Here is a 15,000-nt window from a genome sequence, read left to right as displayed (position 1 = left end):
CCAATGCTAGCGCTTGTTTTTGCAGCACCAACACCACAAAACGTCGTTAAAGAAGCCATTGGAGGTTTCAGTAAGCTTAATGTATAAATGTTTACATCAACCGGCGCTTCCTAAAGCGGAAACTCAAGGTGTTAACTTGAAGGCATTGTCTCTTCCAGAATCAGAGAAAAGGAGACCAAAGGACATCTTACTGTAGAACATTCTAGTAAAACATCCAAAATGAATTGGTAATGGGTAAATCACAATCACAATATTTTTCCCAGAGGAGCACAGCGCGGATGAAAACACCACTGACAAGCAACGACTTTCCAAATCGTGTAGGTAAATCGACGAAAACATCGCGGTTCTTCTAGGCCGCAACATACTCGATCGCATCCTTAACTTTTAGATACCGAAAATCTCACAGTGCTTTTTTAATATCCTCCATATTCCCCGCCAATAATCTGACTTGTGTTTACGTTGACAACCCTCAAGTACTTTGTGTGTTCCATGCGTGTTGGTTCTGGAGATTGATGAGCCAAATTCTGATTGGCTAAGAATTTTACGTCACAGAAATTGTTTTGCAGCTCGAGTTTTTCGGGGGAGAGAAACTACTGCCGGAAATACGTCTGCGTTCGCGGGCTAATCATGTGGAAGTTGCTCCTCTCTTCGCAGTGAGATTTGATTGTGTAACTGTTTTTCGATCTTGTGGAAGTTGTTGTTTTGTACGCAGTGAAAATTGACTGCGCAAGTTTTTCGCTTTTGCACTTTCACAACTCATACTCGACAAGGTATTTACTGTCAACATATTACAGCGATTATCAGTTACACGCGCCCCTCCACGACTTTTTTCATATTTCGAAAGTAATATTTAGGTGGACGTCAATCATGTGTTTCCATGACGATACTCCTATTCTCTTGAAGGCAGTTGATTTCGTCATGGAAACATTTGATTGAAGTCCACCTAAATTTTATTTTCGAATATGAAAAATGTCGTTGAGGATAACCGCTGTAACTATGTTGTCAACGTCATATAATCGGCAAGTTTTTGTCTCCAACCCCTCGACAAACCTTTGGTTTACGCAAGCATCAAACAGAAGACACGCGAATTTATCGAACCTTTCTTTACCGGCGTTTCGCTTTGATCCGCAAGTTTGTGCTTGAAAAACTCTCATTTAGACCTTTTGGCAAACACCATTTAATCAGCGAGGTTTTGCCTTAAACAGACGCTGTGCTAAGTTTACGTCCTTGGAACCGTGGATTGGACTTGACACCTATTAGATTATGAACTACGATTATCGAACATGACCTTACATATCAGGATTGACTTTGCTCATAAACCATTTTGTAAACCCTACGATTGATTATAAAAAACACTACTCAAAACCTTTTAGAAAAATAAATAAGTGGTGGATAGACCACGCATAAAAAAGAATGTTTCTTTCCCTACCCTTCTGCTTTTCTTCCAAAGCGATTGTCATCTACATTGTTTACAACTTGCCATTTATGTATTCCACCCAAACTAGCTAGTAAATTAGCCTGGGACCACACTCCGCAGGTACCCGCTCTGCTCGGTTCACTCGACATTTCTTTTTTCGCTACGTTCCTTTTCGCTCCATAATCCCAACTGCGGAGCTACCGGTCCCGGGCTACCGGTAAATTTACCCTAAACTGCTAAACGCATATTATACAAGAAACTCTAATGCGTTTCTTTGACTTTTCTGTAGGACTATGATAAAAAGGGCATTTGGAATTTATTAGAAACCCCGAGACGACAGGAAAAAATCACTCAAAAACCGCCAAATCAACAAATCTTGATCAAAAGCGAGAACCGCGTACAGATCAAAAACTAGTTTGCATTTTGTCGAAAACCAAAAAAGGAGGAAAAACCGTGAACCGTAACAGACACTAGAGAGATCTATCAGCACGTTTGCGTGATACGGGAAACGGGATACGGCAGGCTGCTGCTTTTCGTAAAGTCAAGGAATTTGGTTACACTAACTTGTCCTCACGTTTGGGAAGTTGCGCGTTATCTGCAGATAACAGGCAGAGAATGAGTCGAAATCAAACAAGTTTCTTTGATTTTTGACAAAACACAAATTCAGTCCAAAATTTGCCGTTGGCTGTAAATACAATGCTAAGTCTCTCAGCGAAATCTCAACGCCCGTTATCAGGCAATTCTCTGTTTCCTATCAAAGTCCTAAGTTTTATACACTCTCTTTCCTTTGTTCTAAATCTTTACCCTCCATAGGAGCCCATAACGAGTCATAACCTCCTGCCCTCTTTTAAAACACTTCCTTTTCATAAAGATTATTGTTTATCGTATTTAAAGTTACTCATGCGCAAAATTGTTTCAAACTTGTAAAATATCGTTCAATGCCTTGTATTTTAATATGTTGAAGATCTTCGGTTGGTAACACCTATGTGAAAGTTGTTTTCTGTGGTATCTGTTGGTTCAACTCATTAGCTGTTTTTGTAGCTTTTTTTGGGCTTCTCCCCCACAATTTTTTTCCGTTTTTCTGCTCTGCATATTCCATATTAATCTTTTGTATGTGGTTAAACAACTCTCTGAAAAGACGCTAATTTTATTTTCTCCTCAGTTGGATCTCTCATCCTAAACAGCGGTGAAGTACTTGAGATCAACACCACTGTTCCGTCCATTGAAAAAACTAACTGTACTCAGGACTGCAATTTCAATGCATCTTTGAAAACACGAAGCTCCTCATTTGGCGACCATGTTGTTGCTAGCGCAACGTTCATTGACGACATTGAGTTGAGAAATGGCTCAGCTGTTAGAGTATATGGGAAGTATGCTTTGAGCGTAGCAAGTCAGAATGGCCACATTCTGATTCAAACTGACATTAATATGACTTGTGACAGAGATGTACTCAATACAACATGTCTGGGTGGATTTACACAGACATCAAAGGTTGATCAGCTGATTGATGCCAGACTTTACAGAGGTAAGGATATAACAAGTTACTAGTAGTAATCGTAGATTATAGTGCCTTGGCGCCTTAGTGCCTTAGACCTGTCTCGGTTCCCATAAAGCATTTTAATCCTTTTACTCTTAGACTTAGTTATGGCGAGTTAATTTCTCACTCTAAATTACTTGTGGACGAAATCCTGTGGTGTTTTCATTGAAATAAAACTTTTGATTCTTTCTCCACTCGTTGGCAATCTTCCTTTCAAATTTCAGAGAGATCGACCGTTCCGCGAATATTTTATAATTTCTTTTAGCGACGTGACGAAAGATCAACAGATTACGGTCAAGTTTGGGCATCGAGTCACGCGATAACAGATGTCAAATTTCTCAAAATTCCTCCGAATTGCAAAGTATCCTCTCAGCAAACAAGAACATCTGGAGGTAATTTTGAGAATGGAAAACACGTTTCCGACCGAACGTTTTGATCACGCCACTTGGAATACTAATACGACAACACAACAACTGAGACGCTACATTTCCTTATTTATGCAAACGTTTCTTAGCCTCAACATTTCAGAAGCTAGAGGCTTTCTTCTCATCTTTCGAAATTTGTTTGCTGGTGCTTCAAAAATTATTGTGTCTTCCATAAACCGTGCAGCGGTCATCTGGGGTTTTCTGATGCAGCCCACAAGATTTCGACCTCTACTATTGACAACAGCGGACATGGGTCACAGCTAAGTTTCCTAAGAATCACACAAGTGTCTTCTCTCATCGGTGAATCGTTTACTGGCGAGTCAGTCAAGATCCTCTGGTAAACTGAATGTTTGAGTTACATGAATTATGTTTAGGCCAAGACAGGTGCATGTGAATGGAAATGACAGTAAAGAGAAAGTCTCATAACGACCTCGTTCTTCAATGTATAGGCGGAGGCCCTGGAACTATTAGCCTAAAGGAGAATAAGTTTCCTATCTTCAGTGTCTGTACCCCTGGTTCAAGTCATGGAGGAAAAGCGTCAGAAGTTACAATTACAAATGACAATATTGTGGTGGGACCAGAATACGATAAGGAAAACTTGGCTTCATTGCACGGAGGAAGCGCAGGTGAGGTAACTTTTGTTTATTTTCTGTTGTTCATGAAAGGTAAAAACAGCTAAAATAAGCAAGTCAAGAGCCTCCAAGATTTTACCATAACTGTGAGAAAAAAGGATGAAACTAGCAAATGTCAATGATAAAATGCTTATATCTTAAGAATAAAATCTCTCAAGTCAGCTATGATCCTCGCAGTTATGAACGCAATTTTAGCAATAGGCCTTTTTCGATATATTAAAATTCAGCTCGAAAGAGAGGACAAAGACAAAGGAAAGTGGATGATATGTAAATATTTTTTACATTCATTCCAACGTGTTTCTATTGTTTTTGTCTTCACTGCCTCACTATCAAGCTGAATATTTCGAAAATAGCCTATTGCGCAGAGAAGCCTGAAAAATTCAGGACCTCAACGGGGTTTGAGTTATTTTCGCACTTATTTGGACAATTTAAGCAGTTTATGTATAAATATAAACAAACATTGCCCTCATGGAGTCCTTTCACGGGAACACATGACAGGGGCACCCAACGACCAATTTGTTGGAAAATGTATTATTATCCCCCAGTTAATGAAAATAAATGTTATTAAGGCATTTTCAGGTGTTTTTCAGTGTTGCTGGGAAAACATTATCTGTTCCTTTTTCCCAGAAAGACACACAAGAAACTTCCCAGCCAGCTATATAAAATTGGTTGGTCTCCCAGCCAGCTGATCAAATTTATTTCCCAGCCAGGAATTCCGCGCGCTTTCAAATCCCTCGATCCAAAACGACCGCACAAAAACGACAAAACCGGGACAAAACAGGGTTTTTCCACAAGCGCAATCACTCTGACCAGCCGTCGTATGTTTGTGACTACTCTCTAGGAGAGGGAAGGGGTTCTTCTTTTTTTTTTTTTTTTTTTAGTCGTCCTCAGTCTTTAGAGTTTCTACACCCAGCTCGGGTTGAAATGCTTGAAAAAGTCAGTAATTCCCAGGCAAAACCTCTATCAATAACAAAATTTCCCAGCCAGCTCATCGAAACACCTGTATTTTTGCCAGCCAGCAAGATTCCTCTGGGGAACAGATAATGTGAGAAACAGATTCGTTGGGTGCACCTGACATGAGCCCAGCAAACTGACCTGCTCACAACTTGGCAGCCGTTATATTAAGCCCTGGCCAAACTATCAAACAAAGTTGGATCCAACATGCAACGTTTTTGGATGTAAATGTTGAGGTAGTGGCAAAACACTATCCGACATTGCTTCACGAAAATCATTCAAGTTCAAGTGAAAAACGAAAACCGTTCGTCGTGCTTGTGTTACTGGAGCTGTTTGAGGACGGAAATGACGGATTCAAACGAGGAAAATCCAAAAAAATGGTTAAGAGAACGTGTAGAAAAGGGTATGTTCACTGCAACATAGATCTGCGTTTAGGAGATGATGAGAATGAGCTCGGATAAATTTGCAGAAATTCTAAATGCTATTGAACCACTAATCGCCAAACAGAGCAGTAGTGATTAAGGGGACTAAAAGTGCCTCAAAGAAATGGCCTTGCGACATACCCGCTGATCAAGGTTTCTGGATGTTGAGTTCATCAACTTCCAAGACGTCTCCTTGATCCTTGTCCGCCATCTTTTTTGCAAATTGTGAAGGAGCCTAGGCTTGAAAATAATATATCGATTCGTGATTGACCAGGAGCACGAAAATGACTCGATTCAGGACACAACTTTGTTGGAAGAGCGGCCGAACACTGCAACATTGTTGCGTCCAGCAGAATTGTTCGTCGCAATCTTTGATCAAAAGCAAAGTCCATCCAACACTTCATCGAACAAAAAATGTTGGTCGAACATCTTCCAACATGGGTGGCCAAACGGTCGAACAATGTTGGAAGGAGCAAAGTCGAAGCGTTGAATCCAACTATGTTCGATAGTTTGACTAAGGCTTACTACTTGTCCGACTGAGTATATAATAGCGGAACTAATCGAGTTGGGATATAACAACCTGCGATGTTAGCTGCGTATTAGCTCATTAAGTCTCGCTTATGATCTCGTATATCGCATGATCGCCCCAAAGAATTCCGAACAATATTGAGGCAGGGAGCAAACTTCTAAACTTCCAGCCTTTTAAAAATTTAACACAGCAATTATTTATTTCGAGTTTGTTGGATATGAGATTAGTTATTGGGTTTTCGATAGCTTTTCAAAGTACTGGACTTGACGCCAACAGCTCGATTATTCCGTTTTGTAAGCGAAATAAGCCTCGTGTTTCTTCAATCCATGGCTTCCTGAAATACCCGAGGCCAAAAAGAAAAAAAAAAGATATATTTGCTTGTGATTGTCTTATATTTCTTTATTCCATGGTTTCCTGAGATACCAAAAAGTCCAAAAAGAAAGTTTGCCCAGTGGCCTACACGCTGTTGGACTAAATGCATTAATATAAATGTAATATATATATTTAGCCAAGCCTAAAAGCGGAGCTCCATAGTTATTTTTTTACTGGAATTTAGAGAGGTAAATGCCAATGTCAATGCCAACACTCTTTTGGACCACATAATTATGAGCATAAATGATTATTACATTGAAATAGTAAATGGTAAATGGTATAAATCACTAGATGTAGGTTAACAGGCCTACTTTTAAATCTCAACAGCAGAACCGGTTATCTGCTTTGGTTGAGTCACAAATTAAGTTTACTATCATGTATCGGTGACATTTTAAACTGTCAAACCAAACTCGATATTATAAAATAAACCAGAACAAAACAAGACGGTAAAACCCCAAAGGGATGCGTACTGTTCAATGAACACGGCGCGCGGTCAACAGCTGGGGAGTTGGAGCTCCAATTCCCCAGCTTTTGACTGCACAACTTTACGAATTAAAGGATCATGTTAACTGTAGGTAGTCGACCGAGAAATCGGTCAAAACTTGGTAGACGTATCGGTCGATAATCGGACGATACTTGGTCGATAGTCGTCCGTCGCCCTTAGGTCGACAGTTCGTCAACAGTCGATCTATCGTCGGTCGATAGTTTTTCCCGGACGCCCTTGGATCGAGTATCGGCCACATGTCGGTCAACTGTCGGTCGAATATCAGTCATGTGTCGGAATCGGTCAAGTGTGTTAATTAAGCAGACGAGTCCTGTGGCGATGACGACATCAGTTATTGCTATCATGTTAAGAGGGACGGGGGGGGGGGGGGGAGGGAGAGGATTTTACTGTGTGGCACGATTACTCTATGAAGCAAATCGAAGAGCACTGGGAACTAGGGTCATGGTTTTGGCGAGGGACAATATTCTCTTTTTTCAGCTTCAAAATGTATCATCACTCGTCGTCTAATTTTTAGCTGTTAAACGGGATCAATAGCAGAAAACTCGGCCCAGCCAGAACCAAGGATGAAACTATTGCTCCCGTTGTCTCACAGTCGGCCAATAAGAAAAACCTGCACACAGCTTTCCTTTTGAGTATTGGGTTTCTTTCTTCCGACAGTCGACCGATACTCGGTGAATTAGCGGCGAAGTGTTGGCGAATTGTCGGCGAGTTATCGCTGAAGTATCGATGAACCAAGCCACTATCGGCCGACATAAATGTTGACCGATTCATCGACCGCCTATTTTACGACTGTTGATCGACTGTGGACCGATATGTTGACCGACTGTCGACCGTCGAGGTTTGATCAGACTAAACACCTTAATTTTTATCGATGCATGCTTTCAGACGGGAGAAGGCCGTGGGAACTGAAGATGTTAAAGTCACGGCAATGAACATGTACAAGTAAAGGAAGGATTACGCTTTTGCAAACGTTGGCCTTGAAGCACTTGTATTTGAACAGTCTTACCTGATTAGAGTGTAATGTGAGGTGCTAGTTTGTCCCCATGTTAAAACTAGAAACTATTGTACACGTGCGATTTAGTTTGATTGACATTTTGACGGGAGACACGTGGAGAGTGGTGAGACGTTTTTCGGAATTACATCTTAACTTGTTTTTCGGCGGAGTTGCATCTTGTGTATCGGCAGTATTGTTGTCTCGGAATCTTAAGAAATTGTCTCTACCAGGAATTGTCTTCTAAATGGAAGTCATCTATCATTAAAGAGTTTGGATCATTAAAACATTTGGTGCGGAGACCCTAACCTGCGATCAAGCGTACTTTTCTTGAGACAAGGCGTTAAAAAGTACGCCTGATACAATTTCTTAACGAGTCGTCTGCCGCCCACCTGTCAAGAGTGATGTTATCATGTGTCATGCTATAAATGTGAGCCAATCAGATGTTACCGGAAATTACCTGCACGCTGCGATTCAAGTAAAGACGTGACAAAAACAAAATAGCACTCTGGCTTTGATTTCTGCAATCAAAGCTATTTTTGCTGATCCTGCTTGACAGTTGGTGCGGTTTCTCTCTTCAAACCATCAAGGAACAAAGAATTTCGAGATAAAATGGCAGAAAAAGCCCGAATTCTTCATGTCATCATCAGGCGCAATCAACAGTACAATAAACTTTATTTAAACTCGAATATTTGAGATGCCAATAAAAGATGCTATAAAAATAGATAGGAGAAAAATGGACTTTGAGAAATTCTAGTTTTTCAGCAGCAGCTACTCAGCTATCATTTTGTTAGAGGTGTGTTCAGATTGTTCAGTGATTCCATAAACGGTGTCGAATTTCTCTGTCAAGCTCGGCTGATTCCCCGAATGTGGCAGTCCTAAAGTTCTATTCGGTTCTTTTTGGATTCGCAACTTGTTGCTTCCAAATATATTCCAAAGGACTTGCCACAACTACAAACGTTTTCGAGTTGGTGGAAGAAGAACGATGCATTTTCTTCTAGAATGTTCGGGCCTGTATTAATAACACTATCGCGAAATCCCGTAGGAAGTACAACTGTAATGTCTTCTTTTACTCAAACCATTCTTCGGATGCATTCTCTCCGCTCTTCCTTTGAAGGTTTTTGAAAAAAATCTGAAGTCGAAGCAACAGCAGCTGTAAACAGAGCCCAAACATCACTCGTGTTGAATCCTTCTTGACGGCCATAATTTCATCAGCTGTTAACCGATTTACTAGAAGTATGATTTGCAATTCTGTAACCAATCGGAGCGAGGCTCCAAAAGCTCTATTGTTTTTCGGCCAATCAGAGTAAAGTCCAGATCCTGGACTACGAGCAGACGACTCGTTAAGAAATTGTATCAGGCGACCTTTTCGCACCATGTCTAAGGAAAAGTACGCCTGATCGCAGGTTACGGAGACCCGGGAGTGAAGGATTGAAAGAGTGAAAAAGTGAATAAACCTGGTGTAAACATGTCGTCGGAACCCAAGAAAGGAAGAAATCCATGGCCCGCGAAAGTGATGGCGCATTTGTTAGGAAAACAATCCTCGCGGCAAAGGAACAAATTGATAAACGGGGAGATCCTACCGTTTTGAAGAGGCTCAAATCCTTGCGATGTACAGTCTGGATAAATTGTCGGAGCTCAAAATATTGGACAGTGAAATTATCGATTTGGTAGACGAAACGAAAATAGAAGAAGACGTGAGCAATAGCTGTGACTTCGCCAGCGCTATTTAAGCCTGCATAGTCGACCCAGAAACAACAATAGAAGCTGAGGAAAATACTGGAAAGGGTCAGGATATACAAGGAACGACATTGGGTTCGCAAAACTCTAACTCAAGTATTCAGGCGGGAACACAATCAAACGCGTCAACAATTCCGACCCACGCAAAGATGCCCAAACTGGAATTGAGAAAATTTTCAGGCGACCCAATCAACTGGCATCCCTTCTGGGAATCGTTTGAATCGGCCATTCACAAAAACACCACCTTAAGCGACGTGGAAAGATTCCAGTATCTCAAGTCGCTCCTTGAAGGTTCTGCAGCCGAGACAATTTCTGGTTTAGCAGTGACAAGCTCGAATTACAACCACGCGGTCCAACTTGTAGACAAGCGCTTCGGAAATAAACAAGTCATTTTTTCGAAACACATCGAATTGCTCATGCAGCTTCCAAAAGTAAGAGACGGGAGCGACTTAAAGCAATTGCGCCAGCTTTTGGATCGAAGGGAGACGGCAGTTAGAAGTCTAAAAGGAATCGGTATTTCGACTGAGACATACGGAACATTTTTGACACTTGTAATTATGGGAAAGATCAAACAAGAGTTACGCCTCATCCTGAGTCGCGGCACATCAGAATCATCAAGTCTTTCACAGAAGAATTGCAAATTCGAGAAAGATATGCTTTGGGAACGGTAACTGAGCAAACAAAGTTAAAAGAAAAACGAGAGTTTGGTTTTGGAATTCGCACAGGTCAAAACAAGAGACCCCCACATCGTCAACCCTGTTTGCAAATAACGAAAGACTACCGCTATCTAAGTATAAATGGTGCACTTTCTGCAATGGACCTCATCCAACTATCAAAATGTGCTGTTGTTACCGATCCAGAATCCAGAAAGAAAATTCTACGTCAAAAGGGAAAGTGTTTTGGTTGTCTGAGGAGCGCTCATGTGAGTCGAGATTGTCAAGCAAGGTGTCATCGTTGTAGTGGGAAACATCACGCGGCTTTGTGCAGCGTTCAACACTATCCAGAGTATCCAATCACGACCAGAAGGGCTAGAGACAGCAATCGAGAACAAACTGTAAGTACAAACTTGTATTTTACTCAAGACGTTAATAACAAGTGCATCTTGTTACAAACTGCCAGAGCTAACGTCAGAAGTCCTCATGGAGGAAACTTTTGCAATGTGAGAATCCTTTTTGATTCATGTTGCCAAAAGTCTTATATAAGCGCACGGTTAAGGAGCAAATTGAGCTTACCACTAATTGGAAACGATACAGTTCTAATACAAACTTTGGAAACAATGAACCCTCATTGAAACAATGTAGCATCGTTCAGTTTGCATTGGAATGTCAAGACAATTTGACCATTGAAATTGCACAGCAGTGTTACCCACATCTGCAAGGCATGCCTCTGGCTGATCACTCACGAGGTGAAGAGGATCTAGAAATTGATGTCATGATTGGAGCAGATCATTACTGATCTGTGGTTCAGAATCACGTGGTAATGGGGGAGCTCCATGGACCAGTGGCAATTCGCACAAGATTAGGATATGTATTGAGTGGTCCTGTGAATGTGGCAAGTGCGAATACACAGTTATCAACTGTTAACGTGTCCCATTTTATGAAAACTGAATGTCAAGTCATTGAAGAGAACTTACTTTCAGATGATTTCTTACTGAAAGAGGAGCTAAGTAAGTTTTGGGACTATGACAATCTTGGAGTAAAGGAGAGAGAGAGAGATTTTCTTGAAGACTATCTTACCAAAGTGAAGTTCAATGGAACCCGTTATGAAGTGTCTTTCCCCTTCAAGACTGAACATCCGATTATTCCAGACAATTACTTGTTGGCACAGAATCGCCTTGTTTATTCATTGCAAAGATTAAGGTCCAAGCCAGAATTGCTCCAACAATATGACAGTGTCATCAAGGAACAATTAAATGCTGGTTTTGTTGAATTGATTGGCAAGAGTCATGATTTAGATACCCTTCCTGGAACTGTAGATTACATTCCTCATAAAGAAGTATTGAAAGAAGACAGAATCACTACTAAACTTCGTGTGGTCTATGACGCCAGTACTAAATCCCGCAATGAGCCAAGTTTGAATGACTGTCTCCTACCAGATGTCTTGCTAAGATTTGGTCTCAATAAAGTGGTTTTGATTGGTGATTTAGAAAAAGCATTCTTGAACATTGAAGTCAATCCAGCAGAGAGAAACTTGTTAAGGTTCCTATGGGTAGATGACATCAACTCCCCGAATCCAGAAGTGACCACACTGAGATTCACTCGCCTTGTTTTTGGTCTAGTTTGCTCACCATGTATTTTGAATGTAACATTGAGGAACCACTTAGCAAGGTATGACAACATTGATCCTGAATTTGTGGCTGCTGTTATAAGAGCTTTGCATGTTGATGACTTTGCATCTGGAGAGAACTCGGTAATGAAGTGTTTCGAACTTTACCACAAGTTGAAGTTGCGGTTCAGGGAAGGAGGTTTTAATATGAGAAAGTGGGCATCGAACAGTGAAGAGTTAACTGAAGTGATCAAAAGAGCAGAAGACTCTTTTTCTTGGGAACCGGAGCTGTCTTGTAAGGCTACTCCTACATTGACCGAACCTAACATTGAGGAAGAAGATTGGACAGTGTCAAATTCAAATAACACTGTGAGCGAAGAAACCGTTGAATGGGAGTTCAATGGGATCGGATGGAAGATAATTTCGAGTTTGATCTTGCTACCTTTTCTAGACTAGTCTTAGAGGCTACTTTCACTAAGCGGACATTATTGAGCAGTACTGCTCGATTCTATGATCCATTAGGCTCGCTGTCACCAGTTATCTTACCCTTAAAGTGCATGTTCCAAGAAATTTGTCATTTAAGACTTGGTTGGGACGAAGCTTTGCCGGAAGGTCTCGTGTCGCGCTGGAAGGAGTTACTACAAGACATGGGGGAAGTCTCAAGCATTGCAGTGCCTCGTGGCATTCTGGGTGATGTTCAAGTCAAAGACATCACGTCTATTCAACTGCATGGGTTCGCAGATGCTAGCAAGTCTGCGTATGGAGCAAATGTCTACATCAGGTTGACAACCTCTGGAACCAGTTCTTTTCGCCTTCTAGCCTCCGAAACAAGAGTTGCTCCCTTGATCGGTGAATCAATCCCTCGACTGGAGTTGAGTTCAATACTGCTGACATAGCGTCGCGAGGGTCTATGTACTTTTCTCGCCCACATGATCTATGTTGGAAGGGCGCTCCATTTCTTAAAGAAGGAGAAGTTCAGTGGCCAAACCTACCTGATGATCCAATCGGTGAGAGTACAGTCCCAGAAGAAGGAAACCTGAAATTTCAAATGTTATGACAATATATGTGCAGTGCTTTCAGAACATTTCAGAAGTCATCAATAGTAGTCTCAATAAACTTGTCAGAGCAACCGCTCTTGTGCTGAAATTCATCGAGAGGCTCAAGAGGAAGATAGAAACCACTGACATCAGTATGGAGGATCAGATTATTGCTACGAATCTCTGGTACAAAGACGTTCAAGCCAAACTTGAAAAAAGGAGAAATTAAGTTCGACTTGGGACCAGTTAGGAGTCTTTAAGGATGCCAATGGACTTCTGCGATGCAAGGGAAGAATCCAGAACTCTTCACTTCCGTACTCGAAAAATATCCCATTCTGTTATCTAGAAAGCAGAATTTCACTAAGCTTGTGATCATGCAGTCCCACGAAAACGTGAATCACAATGGAGTTGTAGAAACTCTTACTGAAATCCGATCACAATTCTGGATAATCAAAGGAAGAACAGCTGTTAAGGATGTACTTTCCAAGTGTGTTACGTGCAAGAAATTACAAGGAAGAGCCTACAGCTCACCACCTACTCCACCACTACCTGTATTTCGAGTTTCAGAGGAAATGGCTTTCTCTAAAGTAGGTGTGGACTTTGCCGGACCCTTGTACGTGAAGAATAATTATATACTTATCCAAGGGAGAGATGCACAAGTGTTACATTGCTCTGTCTACATGTGCTAGTACAAGAGCCGCTCTGCATCTTGAACGTACGCCAGACCTCTCCACCAATTCGTTCTTGAGAGTGCTGAAGCGATCTTCGGTAGAAGAGGACTACCGACCCTGTTCATTTCATACAACGGGAGAACTTTCCGAGATGCAAAGGTTAAGAAGTTTACTCTTGATCGGAACATTGACTGGAAATTCAATGTACCCACAGACAGCTGGTGGGGCGGATTCTTCGAAATCTGTGTGAAACTGGTGAAAAGGTGTCTCAAGAAAGTGCTCGGAAATGGGAAGTTGAGTTATGAAGAGTTAGAGTCAGTGTTGATCGACACTGAAGGCGTTTTGAACTCTAGGCCCTTGACCTATGTCTACGATGAGCTAACAGAAACTCCACTTACGCCTTCTCATCTCGTAATTGGTCGTCGACTAGTAGATTAATCTCCTGCTATCACAGTACCTGTAAACAAGTTGCCCAGACGAGAGAGATATTTGGACGGTCTTCTCGACCATTTCAGAAATCGATGGAAGAAAGAATATCTTACAGGGATCCGGGAGTACCAGAAACTCAAGGGAGGTGAACCAAGAAGAACAATTCAAGTAGGAGACGTTGTGCACATCTATGTGACAAGACACCCAGACAACAGTGGAGAATGGGGAAAGTAGAGAAACTGTTACAGGGACAAGACAACGTTGTGCGGGCAGCAGAAGTGGTGACAGTAGATAATTCTTTCCGCAAGGCTCGCTTAAAACGTCCAATTCAGAAGCTCTATCCTCTTGAAATCAATGTGCGTGACGAACACGCAACTAATGCGAGAACAGGACAGTTTGACAGTGGAGTGAGCATTCAGATTGTCAGAGATGAAGACATCCCTAAAGTGATCGCTGCTCCATGAACTGACTGACCATATCTTGAGCGTTTAACACTGAAGCTAAAGAGCTAAATTAGGTTTTGCGTTAAATCAGTCTGATTTGTTTAAACTTTCTTGATTGACTTCCGACGTCAATCAGGGGGGAGTGTGTTGAAACTGGAAACTAGTGTACACATGTGATTTAGTTTGATTGACATTTTGACGCGAGACATGTGGAGAGTGGTGAGACGTTTTTCGGAATTACATCTTATCTTGTTTTTCGGCGGAGTTGCATCTTGTGTATCGGCAGTACTGCTGTCTCGGAATCTTAAGAAATTGTCTCTACCAGGAATTGTATTCTAAAAGGAAGTCATCTATCATTAAAGAGTTGGAATCATTAAAACACCCCATATGAATCATGTGAACGTTAGCCCTACTAATGGAAATGGGCCCACACAAGGACAGAGCACTTCACATTACACTCTAATCAGATAAGTCTGTTCAAATATACGTGCTGCACGGCCAAAGTTAGCAAAAATGTAATCGTTCCTTGTACTTGTACATGTTCATTGCCGTGACTTAAACATCTTCAGTTCTCACGTCTGACCTTGTAGCTCAGTCGGTAGAGCAGCGGTGATCTAACCCGAAGGTCGTT

At 41.5% G+C, this 15,000-nt stretch overlaps 1 protein-coding gene across 3 annotated transcripts in view; it reads left to right on the top strand.

Annotated features, from left to right (window-relative positions):
* Positions 1–15,000, top strand: part of LOC137998263 (uncharacterized) — an 87,876-nt gene that overhangs the window by 8,896 nt on the left and 63,980 nt on the right. For all 3 annotated transcript variants that reach the window (XM_068844600.1, XM_068844599.1, XM_068844598.1), the window contains exons 4-5: positions 2,580–2,942; positions 3,829–4,005. In XM_068844600.1, the coding sequence (XP_068700701.1) occupies positions 2,580–2,942; positions 3,829–4,005 (540 nt within the window). The remainder of the gene's footprint in view (positions 1–2,579; positions 2,943–3,828; positions 4,006–15,000) is intronic.

Source organism: Montipora foliosa, chromosome 1, assembly GCF_036669935.1.
Source record: "Montipora foliosa isolate CH-2021 chromosome 1, ASM3666993v2, whole genome shotgun sequence".
In the NCBI taxonomy this organism is placed as follows: Eukaryota; Metazoa; Cnidaria; class Anthozoa; order Scleractinia; family Acroporidae; genus Montipora; species Montipora foliosa.
The sequence above is the reverse complement of the archived record's forward strand: the minus strand, read 5'-3'. Positions and strand labels throughout refer to the sequence as shown.